The sequence below is a fragment of the Tachypleus tridentatus genome, chromosome 13 (assembly GCF_004210375.1).
Source record: "Tachypleus tridentatus isolate NWPU-2018 chromosome 13, ASM421037v1, whole genome shotgun sequence".
NCBI classification, from domain to species: Eukaryota; Metazoa; Arthropoda; class Merostomata; order Xiphosura; family Limulidae; genus Tachypleus; species Tachypleus tridentatus.
In genome coordinates, this window is record NC_134837.1 from 88329178 (window position 1) to 88343414 (window position 14237).

A 14237-nucleotide genomic window follows, 5' to 3' on the forward strand; every position below is an offset into this window, starting at 1 on the left:
CTTCGCGTGAAGAGTTGCAAATATTTTTCACATTAATCACTTTTATATATCGAATGTGATGTTTATAAACTTAAGTAAAAACAGAACATTCATTTCACAAAAATAAAGAACACACAACATTAAAATAGAAACGAAATTTAAAATATTATCAATTCAGGTTAATTTGTAGCCTCCAAAAGTTGATTCTTTTTAACTGGGTCGTGCATGTAAGTTTACTACTTTTGCATAATGCTTATAAAATGTCCAGACACATTCTTCCACAAATATTCACCAAGTCTTCGTGTAAGAATGTGGTGAAATATCCTCTAAGAATTATGCACAAATAGTAAACAACACACACAGGTCACATGACCTAGTTAAAAATGTATAAATATGGCATTCTCGTGTCTTTTATTTTTAATTCCACTTCTGATGGTAATCTGAAACATCGAAACGTATAGAGTCAACTTTATGGAGGCCTTAGGGCTGCGCTATTCTGTTCTCTTTATGTGTTTATGTGTATCTGTATTTTTTAAAGATAACTACAGGATTATCACGAAAAAGTATCTCGGCTCAGAATTGCACAGTTTGCTAGATTTTTATTCCAAAAAGTGAGCTATTCATACTGGTATAAATTCTTTGCGCTGACTTCAGCTGTCATCCACTTCAGATCATCGGTATTGAAGTAATTGAAACTTTCATGGAAAGGCAGTTCCATTCGTATTCCTCCTCTTAGAATCAAGAAACTATTTTCTCTTGAAGGATTTTACGCGCAATACATCTAATTCCTAGCAGCATAGGAAATGAATTGTTTCACTTAACATTAAGTTCTGAAACTCTCTTTTTATGTTTATTGTAATAATTTTCTATAGCTATCCAAAGTTTTAGTTTCTTCATCATAGCTTTGCTAGAAGTTGAGTAGCAATGCTTAAAATATGCTTAGTATTACATATTTAAGATTTATAAAGATGTAACTTTTGAAAGTGATTTCATAACAATTACATGCCCTTTAAGTACGATTTGTGTTTCGCAACTTACGACACTTGCATTCAGTTGCATTGGTCTTGATTCAACTAGGTTTCTAGTGTCATATAAATATTTTCACTAGAATACTTTATTAGCATAATACGAAGCCTAAGTTGTGAATAACTTGATATTTTAGTGATTCCTTAAAGTATTGTCACAAATGGAATAACTTTCAAAGTTTTTTTAACAACAACCATTTTCTATAGCAAATGTATTGATTATAATACTACTCGTGAACTTTTTGTACGTTTTCTAAATTGTTGTATTTATTTGATGCGAAATGAAGAGTGAAAGAAAACGACTTCTTCTAAATCAGAAATTTCTATGACTTAAACTAGTAATGCACTCTGATTCTAAAATAAATGGTTCTGAACTGAAAATTATACTTGTTAAACTAATGACGTATAATAAAGTTTACAGCAAGAGAGTGTCATAATACGGTAAACAACACAGTTTTAAGCTACAGAAGTTGACCGTCTTCAGGTACTATTTTACATGGACAAAAATAGACATCTAACCTTTCACACCACATACTAATAAGTCAGTACTATAAATGAATGCAAAAAAAATAACTCTTGCAACATAATCAAGAAGGATTTTGTTATGGAAAACTAACATAAGACATGTGCACTAAAGTTGCATGCACAATGTATCCATTTAACCCTCAAATACCTTAAGCAGCTTACGAATGGATCAGATATTCACATTATTCCATACAAATACACATCGAGTAAGTTACCCGCCTTTGGATTTCTGTGCTCTTGGACTCTTGACTCACATACTAGATGTCTTATAGAAATCCTGGAAGGAAGAGTGGTACTCTTTCGATATGAAAGTCTTACAGTTAGGTCTTTTTCAATTAAATCTACAATATAAGGTTACTGTCAAAATACCGTTGTCGGATATAGCATACCCAGACGTGATGACATGGACTTTAATGACGTGGTGAGGCTCCAAAATCGTTTTTCTTTTGCTTACTCATCATTTGTATTTTTAATACAAAGTACTCTTAACTCCCAATTTACTCCACTACAGAATATAATAGTCTTCGTAGCTCTTATAATGAAAGAATTAAAGAAGCTATGTCAGCATTATATAATTTCCTAACGACGTAATAAGCATCACTGCAAGATAACAGTACACATTTATTGTTGACAGTTTTCTTTAGTTGTTTCTATGCTGCTGAGTATTGTTCTGCTTTTCTTTCATTCTTTTTTCATTAAATTTCATGTCTTTCATTTCTCGACGGAAGATTTAGTACATATTACACACAAGTGGTTTTTCTTCTTCAATTGGAACGCTTATGCACTGCCACTACAGGAACTATATCAGCAGTTCTAAATGTAAGTGTTGAACGTCATAGGATATGATATATTATCAAGTATAGGGACAAAGTCAACTCTGTCTTTTGAAGTCAAAAAGGAAAATCCATCTTCTTACAAAATCACAAGAAATCATGTTTCTGGTTCAACGAAGTTATGTAGATTTTCATCTGGTATCTACTATACAATTCTAAACAGATATTTCAAAATGAAATTATGTGACTTTTGTTTGTTTGTTTGTTTGGAAATTTCGCACAAAGCTACTCGAGGGCTATCTGTGCTAGCCGTCCCTAATTTAGCAGTGTAAGACTAGAGGGAAGGCAGCTAGTCATCACCACCCACCGCCAACTCTTGGGCTACTCTTTACCAACGAATAGTGGGATTGACCGTCACATTATACACCCCCACGGCTGGGAGGGCGAGCATGTTTAGCGCGACGCGGGCGCGAACCCGCGAATTACGAGTCGCACGCCTTACGCGCTAGGCCATGCCGGGCCTATTATGTGACTTAAAACAATGGTTAAGACATTAGTTTAGTCCCTTGTTCATATTTCAGTTCAAGTTGTTTTTGTAGTTTTTTTAACTCTGTTATGGACGTTCCCTAAGATTAATAAAACTAAAGATACTTTAACTTTTCAAATATATTTTAATGTCTGGTATTTATTTATATTTTTTCAAATAGTTTGTAACTTAAAACCAACAGAGAAGCACAATAAAGTGTTATTAAGGTAAAAACATAGCTTACTGAAATGAAATTCTAATTTTCTAAAACTGATGAAATTAATTAAAAATATATACATACTACGCACGAAAAACGTACCATTGATGTTACCTTTGAGATATAATTTGATTATACAAATGATTATAGTTGCTTGTGTTCTTAAAGTAGTTGTTTTTGTAGTTAAATATAATATAAAGACCAGAAGTCTACTCTATACATTACTTCTCACATCTTAACAAATTGAAATTAATTAATATAAACGTAGACAGTTTCAAAAATTAAAAATCTCTTACTGCTTTTATCGTGTTTCATATTAGCCCTTCCCTTAGGCAAGTAACTGTGATTACAATATTTGCAAACGTTAAAATTTTAGTTATAAAATCCTAGACAACTTTAATACTATCCTGTTCTATATCAATGGTTATGGGAGTTATATTTCCCGATGCAGATTTCCCAGATATACATCTCGGAAATCGTATCATTACCAGACTTGTTTGTATCTTCTTCGCTTGAATGTTAAGTATGACATTGCCGTACTAAACAATTAAAATAATTTACAGTTTTCAGTAAACTACCAGTGTAACACAAATAAACAAATACTAATTTAAAGGCTTTAATTAGCTAGTACGTGCAGAAATGAAAACTAAGTAATGCACGATTTGAAATTAATTACCTTATTACGTAACATATTATAATTTCGAATGGCCTAAAACTGAGTTAAATTATAATTTAGGTTTAGGAGTTAAATAAACGCTAATTTGTATCCAAGTTGCTTGATAGGGAAATAGCTGGCTTTGTATTTTACTTTTTTCCGCCTACCTCAGACCCAGTTTTCCACCGCCGAACTTACATTTTTCGTAAAAATGTTAATGTCCGACATGAATCCATTGAGGTTAAATGGTTTGCAATGTTCGAAATCTATGAACTTTTATGGTCAAATATCTGAAATTCCCGATTAATAAGCGTTATAACAACCACAGTTACAGCTTTTTAAGTTTATAGCACCTCAGCTACAGCAAACCGATAACATATACTGTCTTTTGATGCGTCGCATTAGTCATATCTACAGGAGTGAGGAAAGTTCCAAGAAATTTCAGCTTGCACAACAGTATAGACGATACGCCAATGTTTAAATTCGCACATATATGTATACAGAATCTTTTACAATTTTAATGGATAGGTGGGAATTTCCTGATGCAAATTTAATAGTAAAGTTATGTACCATTCTAAATATAAATGTAATTTAAACAAAAATCGATGTTAAAGTAAATGAATGTTACTAAATCCATCTCTCTATTTTTTTATTAAATTTCACACAAAACTACTCGAGGGCTGTCTGTGATAGCCGTCCCTAATTTAGCAGTGTAAGACTAGAGGGAAGGCAGCTAGTCATCACCACCCACCGCCAACTCGTGGACTACTTTTTACCAATGAATAGTGGGACTGACCGTCACATTATAGCGCCCACACGATTGAAAGGGCGAGCATGTTTGGTGCGACCGTGATTCGAACCCGCGACCCTCAGATTACGAGTGGAACGCCTTAACCCACCTGGACATACCGGGCCAAATCCATCTCACACTTAAGTTTCGAAATTAAATTAAATACAAGAAAGATGACCTGTAAAAAAGTATTTACTATTTTGTATGTTATACTTCTCATGTTTTTTTTTATTTTTTCTTTAAGTGTATGTAATACAAAATAAGGTATACTTATGAAATGAAAGGATTTTCTTTCATAATGAAGCTTTCAAACATCGCGCCATGAAACACTGATGAATTAATTGCACAATTCTTTGGATAATCAATTTATATTGTAAGTAGTTAATATACACTTGAAAATGGCCCGGTATGGCCAGATGGAACGGCTTGTAATCTGAGAGTAGCGGGTTAAAATCCCCGTCACACCAAACATGCTCGCCCTTTCAGCCCTGGAGGCGTTATAAAGTGACGGTCAATCCCACTATTCGTTGGTAAAAGAGCAGCCAAAGGTTGGCGGTAGGTGGTGATGACTAGCTGCCTTCCCTCTGGTCTTACACTGCTAAATTAGGGACGGCTAACGCAGATAGCTCTTCTGTAGCTTTGCGCGAAATTCAAAAAACAAACACTTGAAAATGCACCAAATATTTAGTTAATATAATTATTGTTCGAATAAATTAATTTCTTTATTTTAAAGGTTAGGTTATGTAACGTTAAAACTGCTTAGATAATTGCTAAAATAATATATAAAATTAATTAGTTTATCTTCTCAACGTGCAACGTTTACAGTTTCCAAAATACTTGAGTTTTGCTGTTTCACTTATTTTTTGTACATCTGTAATATTTATAATTGCAACACAATAAACACTGAATGTATATGAATATTTACATTTAAAGTCTTTCCATGGGAAATTCTAATTTGCAATTTATGGAACCATTTTCCTTAATTTAGAAAATAAATTGGTGGATATAAGTTACAGGATGGGTGTAAGTGTTGTGAAATCATCAACATCACAAACCTTTAGATGAAATAATTGTTCTGTAAATATATCTCACTTGATCACTAAATCAACGAAAAATGAAATGCTTTGGGCTTTTATCTAACAAGGAGAATAAATTGAAATGTGATGAAAACTTTTTGAGAAATACATTTTTAACAACAAGGTTGACACACCATTCACTCACACTTCTTAGCGTAAACTTGTAAATCTTTTCAAAACATAGCTAAATTAATAACCTAAGAGCTAAGCTCAGGTATTTCATGATCCACTATGTCCAAATCCTTAGTTCAAGCATGGTTCAATGACTAGCGTGCCAGATTGTGGCTCAAAGGTTCCGCTGTTCGTGTACTATTACTGAGAAAAAACAACAACAACAAATTGCGCTTTTCACTTTGGGTTCGTGGGTGACTTATAAGGGTGACAAGTAAAATCCCTATTACATTACAGTTATCCAAGAGTTGGCGGAGGGCGCTATCATCCCTTTAGCCTGTTGCTTCAAAATTAAAATCGACTAATGCAAAAGACCTTCCTGTAGTTTTGCGCGAAATGTCATAAATAAGAGTAAATAAATCCTTAAGTGCCAGTTCATTTTCATGATCAATAGCACGAATAGCAACGATAGGGTAAAGATCTTTACATCACAAACAAGCAGGATATAATGCTTGGGCTTTACGTATTTGAACAAAATATGTTTTACATTTTACAAACAAAATTCCATTTTTGAAGTAACCATTTGCTATTTATTCATGCGACGTATGTTGGGAACATCACACATAAGAATTTATATAACTGATGGATCATTGGTAGGATCATTCATATCTAGAGTATCGAAAAGAAAATTCTGCGTCTTTCTAAATACTTATGTCATTTTAAAATATAATTAGCACATTAAGTTCACTCAAAAATAAAACAGAGCCTATAATTATTAAAACACAAAAGTCTTAAGAATGTTAGACATTTAAATATACTTTTCCATCCAGTTCTAACTTCTAAGAACACCTCATAAAATGTAGGTTTATAAGTTATTTTATTAGAGACAAATAAGGCTGTAATTTTGGTAAAATATATTCCAACTCATCTATTTTATACTAAAATGAATGGGCATTATCGAATTTTATTGAACCATTTTTCCCCACAATAAAAGCTTACAACTAGTTTGGCATAGGCTCTTCAACACAGCAGAAGGTTTGTCTTGTTTACTTATAGCTTGTTCATGGTCTGTAACTACTTCACACACGTTGGCAAACCATTTAGATCTGTTGATTTTACTTGCCTGGAAAGATATTCGATCTCACTGTCATACATTTTGAACCAACAGAAGACTATACAGGCACAACCAATTGTTACGTTATCATCTTAGAAACGTCCTTGTCACTCATGCTGAACTTTCAGCGTATTGAAATAAGCTTGATTAATAGTAACGTTTGGGTTTGCTCTGGATATTACTAATCTCTTTAAAGAAATCCAAGGACATTGCTTCTTTAAACAAACAGAACCACACAATTACGCCACCTCCAGCAGTTGCAACTGTCTTAACAATGAACTACTTATAAGTTCTTATGAGTGAAAGTAAAGAAAAGTGTAATAATATGTCAACCATACCAATTTACTACCGAAAGCCGACAAGGTATTTCGCCACATATCAGTGCAAATCAGACTAGTCGGGATAAAATAGACATATTAATGGTCCAGATACTGTTCATGTTATAAATTAGTTGAACAACCATTTCGAAGTGAGTTGGATTACGTTGGTAAATTGTTCCTTTTAATGAATTTTATTTTGAATTCTTTACACATTAAAATCAGTTTTATAATTTTTATTTTTTACTTTATTCTATTTGCTACGTACTATGAAAATAACGAAACATTTTTCATCAGACTTCTTATTAAGCTATCAATGATTATTGGTCCACAGGTTAAATATTAAGTAACAGTGAGACAATGATTTTTTTCTTTGTGTCAAGAATTCTCCGTTTTTATAATCTTCTAACACAGTATAACTGGAGAAGTTGAGCTTTTACTTTTCACAAAGAAGTCTTTCAATTAGCACTTAGTCTAATGTTAACTGCATTTTACAAGACAGATCATTGTTTTTTTTTCCATTAGCCAATCACCAAGTGGTAGTCAAAACTGTTGTTGTTTTTCTAATAGGAAACATATTTTCTTACATACAGTCATGTGAAAAAGTTAGGACACCCTACGAAAGCCTGTGTATTTGTGTAACATTTTTGGATATATAGATTTAATCTCGATTTCAACAATACTGAGAGATTATAGGAATATAACTAAACAATTAAAACTGAAGAAAAGACTTTTCAAGATCTTCTGTAAACGTAATTCTACAAAAATACATATTCTAACTGAAGAAAAATTTAGGACACCCTATCCCCTAATAGCTACTGTTACCCCCTTTGGCTGAACTAACTGCAGTAAGACGCTTCTTGTAGCCATCTACCAGTCTCTGACATCGGTAAGAAGAAAGTTTCCCCCATTCCTAAATGCAGAATTCTGTCAGCTGTGAGATGTTTGAGGGATTTCTTGCATTACGGCCCGTTTTAAGTCACCCCACAGCATCTCAATGGGATTAAGATCTGGTCTTTGACTTGGCCACTCCAGGACTCTCCATTTCTTAGTTTCCAGCCAGTCCTTAATAAATTTACTGGTATGTTTTGGGTCATTGTCGTGTTGCAGGGTCCTGCTGCTGCAAAGCAGCCCCAAACCATGACACTTCCACCTCCATGCTTCACAGTTAGTATGCGGTTCTTTTCCTGGAATGCTATATTTGGTTTACGCCAAACATGTCCTCTGTTCTGATGTCCAAATAATTCAATTTTGGTCTACCTGTCCAAAGAACATTATTCCAGAACTCCAGGTCTTCGTCTACATTCTCTCTGGCAAACTTCAGTCTGGCCTTGATGTTTCTCTTAGAGAGCAAAGATTTCCTCCTTGCACACCTCCCATTTAAGTTAAACTTGTGCAGTCTCTTTCTGACTGTAGAGGCATGCACTTTCACATCAACAGTAGCCAGAACCTGCTGTAGGTCCTGTGATGACTTGTTAGGGTTTCGAGAGACCTCTTTTAGCATCTTGTGGTCTGCTCTCGGGGTGAACTTGCTTGAACGACCAGACCTGGGCATGTTAGCAGTTGTTTTGAAAGCCCTCCACTTGTTGAATATTTTCCGGACATTGGAATGGCTAATTTCAAAATCTTTTTGGGATCTTTTTAAATCTGTTACCAGACTCATAAGCTGCTACAATTTTCTTTCTGAAGGTCTCAGACAGCTCTTTTGCTCTCACCATGGTGCTCACTCTCACTTCAACAGTCAGGAGCACACCAAACTAAATGTCTGAGATTTAGAAAGGGCAAGCCTCATTCAAAATGCTGAGTAACGATCTTCTAATCATGTGCACCAGGTGTGATACACCTGTGTGTGAGTTGAACCATTTTAAGTGGGAATAAATGTGGGGGTGTTCTAACTTTTTCTCAATTAGAATATGCATTTTTGTAGAATTACATTTGCAGAAGATCTTGAAAAGTCTTTTCTTCAGTTTTAATTGTTTAGTTATATTCCTATAATCTCTCAGTATTGTTAAAATTGAGATTAAGTATTTATATACCCAAAAATGTTACAAAAATACACAGGCTTTCATAGAGTGTCCTAACTTTTTCACATGACTGTGTATCTAAATTGCATTTAGCAATGGATTCATGCAATTAAGAGACTTCTTGATAAAAGTAAATTATAGGTTAAAATTATCTTCTTTTTGTTTGATTTTTCTTATTATTCTAGTTGCCTCTCAGTAGCACAGCAGTATATTTGCGAAATTACAGTGTTTTTGCTTGTTTGTTTGTAATTCGGTGCAAAACTATACATTTGGCTATCTGTGCTCTGCTCACCACTTGTATCGAAGCCCAGATTTTATCTTTGTAAGTCCCCAGACATTCCGTTGTGCCACTGAGGGACTTATAATGTAAGAAAGAGAGTTCCGATACAAAATCAAATATATTTATAGAGTGAAAGGATTTTCTTTTATTCGATTTACCACTTGTTACAGAGTTTCGGAATGAAGCTTTAGTTTTATTACTTTGACTTGTACTTGTTCAAAGTTACGGATAAAGGGTAGAATTTCTCGAAACTGGAACTAGTCAGTAACAGTTAATAAATCTTATAATAGATTTGGTTTCACATCTAATTCTTTTTCTGCGTGTTTTTAGTTTGTTTGATTTTTCCGCATGACTACTCGATGACTTTCTATTCCAAGCGTCTCTAATTTTCTAGTGATAGAAATGTACCCAGTGAACACCATCCACCTATAAGTCACTACCATCGCAAATCACTACTAAATCCCACGTTCCAACACTTAAATTATGTGTAACGTATGAATGTTTACTAATATGGAATAGCTGTTATCACCCCATCATGGCAGTGAGTGAATGATATAACAGATTATTAGTCTTTTTAAACATAAACATTTAGGTCGATCTTTTTCTGAGTTCGATTTGAGAAGACTTACATCTTATAACTGTGGATCATTTATATATGGCATAACTCTGTCCCGACACTACGTCAACGAAACTTCTTCAGTGTATTTTACATATGTCATATCTCTGTCCCTACATTACTTCAACAAAACTTCTTCAGTATCTTTTATATATGGCACACCTGTCTCCCTACACTACTTCAAAAAAAGTTTTTCAGTATATTTTACATATCGTATATCTCTGTCACTACACTATTGCAAGAAAACTTCTTCAGTATCTTTTATATATGGCACACCTGTCTCCCTACACTACTTCAAAAAAAGTTTTTCAGTATATTTTACATATGGTATATCTCTGTCACTACACTATTGAAAAAAAAACTTCTTCAGTATCTCTCAAGTTAAAAGTTTGTTGAACAGGGATATAAAAATGAGAGAAAGTTTATTAATTGTATTTACTTATTTTCTCGTAATATACTCGAATGAAGAAAAAATAGCCATAAAGTTAGCAAATAAATGTAGCCTTCTAGTTTGAAAGAAATTGTTCTTAGAATATCCTCTGTTTGGTCTAGTGAAAATGTACACAATATTCTTAATGTAAATGAGGTTATACAGTCTACACGACATATATTTTATCAATTTTAAGTGTTATAAAGCTAATTCAGTAAATGTGTAAACTATATATATATAAGATGATACCTTACTGTTCGTTGTAAACGAAAACACTATTTTATCTTACTTTATTGATATATATATATCCAATCACTTTTATTTAAATTGTTATGATTATCGCATTTCTTGTAAAAATCGTCTGTTGTTTCTTTCAGACTCTAGTTCTGTGCTGACGAGAAGTCATTGTACCTTATTCCTTTGCAAGAGCCTTACAGAAGAAAGCAAGAAATACAAAGTAAATTTACATCAATAGATCATTTTAAAGCTATGTTGTATAGTTGTGCGTGCTTTATTTATTTTTAAAATCTCACACAATGCGTTTTAACATTTACATGAGCCCCATTGCATTTGAGACATTTGTTTGTACTGTGTTAAGCATAATGTTTGTTACCGAGGCTCTTACCTGTAATATCACTAACTGTACTTGCATTTGGAGAAATGGCAAACAGACAGCTGAGTGTCCAAATGGGGGATTTACAACTGTTCCACGAGGGCTTGACAGTGGTATTCAGGTGCTTAATTTGACAAGTAACAATTTTCGTGGACTAGGTCGTGAAATTTTTGTAGATGCAGGATTAGGCAATTTACAGAAAGTACATCTGGCTCGCTGTGGGATTGAATGGATCGACGAATTTGCCTTTAGTCGTCTCACCAATTTAATCGAGTTGAACCTGGGCTACAACAAGCTTCAGGCTATTCCCTCGGCAAGTTTTCATCATCTACCCCGGCTACGAGAGCTCGTACTTAGCGGAAATAGCATTTCTACCGTTCCCAATCTAGCTTTTCAATCAGCTAAATCGTTGACTTATCTAGAGCTGAGCAGATGTCACATACGTACAATTGGAGATAGGGCGTTTGAAGGCTTGAGAAACCTTAAAGTGCTGAAGATCGATCAAAACAATTTGAAGACGTTCCCAGGTAAAGCCATAAATCATTTACAATCTTTATATGAGATAACGATAGACGGGAATCCCTGGACTTGTGACTGCAACCTTCGTGCATTCCGCCAGTGGATGGATAAAAACAATGTTCCGATATATGTACCTCCTATCTGTACAAACCCTTCTAGACTGAGAGGTAAAAGCTGGAGCCAAATAAACCTTGAAGACTATTCCTGCCCTCCTGGTTTTTTGAACACTTCCAGTGTTGTTAGTGTCTTTGAGGATTTCAACGTAACACTGGAATGTCGAGTAAATGGCGATCCTAGTCCTACTATAAAATGGATTTGGAGAGATAGAACAATTGCTAATTTATCTGAAGGCATATCGGAACGACAGATGTTCGTAATTCTTGAGAAAGAATTAGGGAAAATAAAAACATCAACCTTGGAAATTACTTTCATACAGGAACCTAATGCTGGTTCCTATTCCTGCAATGCAGAGAATAATGCAGGAATCGCATCTCAGAACTTTTCTTTGGTTATCTCTCGACGACCCGTGACTGAGGGCAAAGTTTTAAACGAAGAAAAACCACAGGAAGTGCGAGAAAATGATACAAACGATGATGTTACTAGTGCTGATGGGGTTGTTATTGGAATGATTATTGGTATCGTAGTAGGAGCTGTTCTAGTTCTATTGATATTTAGTATATTCTTATGGGTTTTACGGAAAAAACGAATATCCAGCCAAAGAAGACACTCAGATGTAAACAACAAAGCTACTAACTCCGATAACAATCCTGTTCCTAAAAACCCGTGTGATGAAGTAGACCTGAAATTCCTTAGCCAGGTAAACCCCAACGAAAAGCTTCCGAGAATAAGGAATTACCAAAACATTCCAGCTGGAGATATTGGTCAATACGATCCCATGATAATAGAATGTGAACAACCTCAACAACTCTTTGTGGTAAATGATCGTTTATCACATGAAACTAACTGGGAAATGTCTATAGCAGAAGATCCTTCTTTCCAACCTCCTCCATTTTCAGAGAAACGTCATTCTCGAGGCCTGATTCCAGTTTCGGTACCTGTGCCCCCTCAGGGTTTTCATTCACGTCTGCAAACAGAGCTATCAGATACATTACAACGGAAATGTGACAAAAAATCAACAGAAAGGGAAAGAGGAGACGGTAGCTCAGAATTAGAAGCAGGAGAATATGAAGGAACCTCCAAACATTTTATTGAAACCTTGCATGTTAAAGAACTCCAGAAAACCTTTAAAGATGATGAAAATAGTTTAAATATGCCTCAATTGCATACCGAGAATAAAACCCCTGATCTACTTCATCACAGTCGACATTCACAGCCGGACAACTCTCGTATCTGGAGTCGTTACGAGCATCCGTCAGCTTATTTTCATCCCTCCTACGAGTATACTACGAACGGTTTACAGGGCGGAGCCAATGGTACAGAAGTGTAAAAAACAAAGTATAAATATGTTGCTCTCATCATTTTGGGAAAATCTATTCTTTTCCTTATCTAGGACGTGGAACTACATTTGAATTTATAAAATAAATACAGTGTATCATTTGTAAGTGAATTATATAAACAGTAAAATTAGAAATAAATTTAAAAATGAAGTAGAAATATTTCGAAATAGCATTAAAGTTGCAAATAATAAAAAAATATTGATTGATGGTCAGGCATCATTATATTAATCAACTTATGGTATCTCTGCTGCCTGTACATTTATAGAAACGTAATCACGCATAATTAGAAACCACCTGTATTTCATGTACACAACCGTAAACTATATTTGTATAAATAAAACCTTTCATCCTTGAGTAAAGCAATCTGAAAAACCTACCAAACACGGGCATTTTTACTTGTGAATACTACATACTATTTTTTTTTCCGAAAATAATCTAGATACCCTTATAAAACTAGAATTAACATGAAGCTGTTTCTCTGATGTAATACCTGTCCCCTCCATCTAAGTGTTGTTCTTATTTTGAATATGTGTTATATAAAGTACATTTTCATTGAAAAAAGACAGAGTGAAACATTATTCTGCAAGCTTTAAATTTTCTGTAAGAGTAATGTATAATAACTGTACCTAAATGTTATGAGCTACTTGTTATTAGCTTTTGTGTAATGGCCTTTATTTATGCTTTAACATTCCAATTTTCAGTTTGGTTTTCAAGGTTTCTGACACATTTCACTGTTAAATGTTCGTTGTAAGAATTATGCTAAAAATTAAACTTGTTGGTACAGTATTAGCCAATTGTCATATTTCCTATTATTGGCTTTTATTTACAATAAAATAAGATTTTTTCACATTAAAATTATTTTTTCTCTATACGGTTCAAACACAAGAGATAAAGTTGAGGAATTTATTTGTTCTAAAACACGGTATTTTTATATTCCGGATCACTCTTCTTGGAATTGTAAATCACTTTTAATAATACAAGGATTTAGAGTAAGATTAATTGTCATGAATAAAAACAAAATAGAATGTGCTAAATATTATTTTTTATTACAATTCTTAGGAGAAAAATGTTCATTCAACATCGTTGATCATAAGAGTATAAGTACAAACATCTGCAGAAATGAGAAACAATTTAATGTGTCAACAAACACGGAGCTTTTTATATATTTTTAATTTCTGGAATCTAAATAC

General features: G+C 33.9%; 1 protein-coding gene across 8 annotated transcripts in view; it reads left to right on the plus strand.

Moving 5' to 3' along the window:
• LOC143238650 (uncharacterized) overlaps nucleotides 1-13842 on the plus strand; it is a 368402-nt gene extending 354560 nt beyond the window's left edge. For all 8 annotated transcript variants that reach the window (XM_076479061.1, XM_076479062.1, XM_076479060.1 and 5 more), the window contains one exon: nucleotides 10836-13842. In XM_076479061.1, the coding sequence (XP_076335176.1) occupies nucleotides 10995-13037 (2043 nt within the window). In that variant the 5' untranslated portion in view covers nucleotides 10836-10994 and the 3' untranslated portion in view covers nucleotides 13038-13842. The remainder of the gene's footprint in view (nucleotides 1-10835) is intronic.
• Nucleotides 13843-14237: the final 395 nt, after the last annotated feature.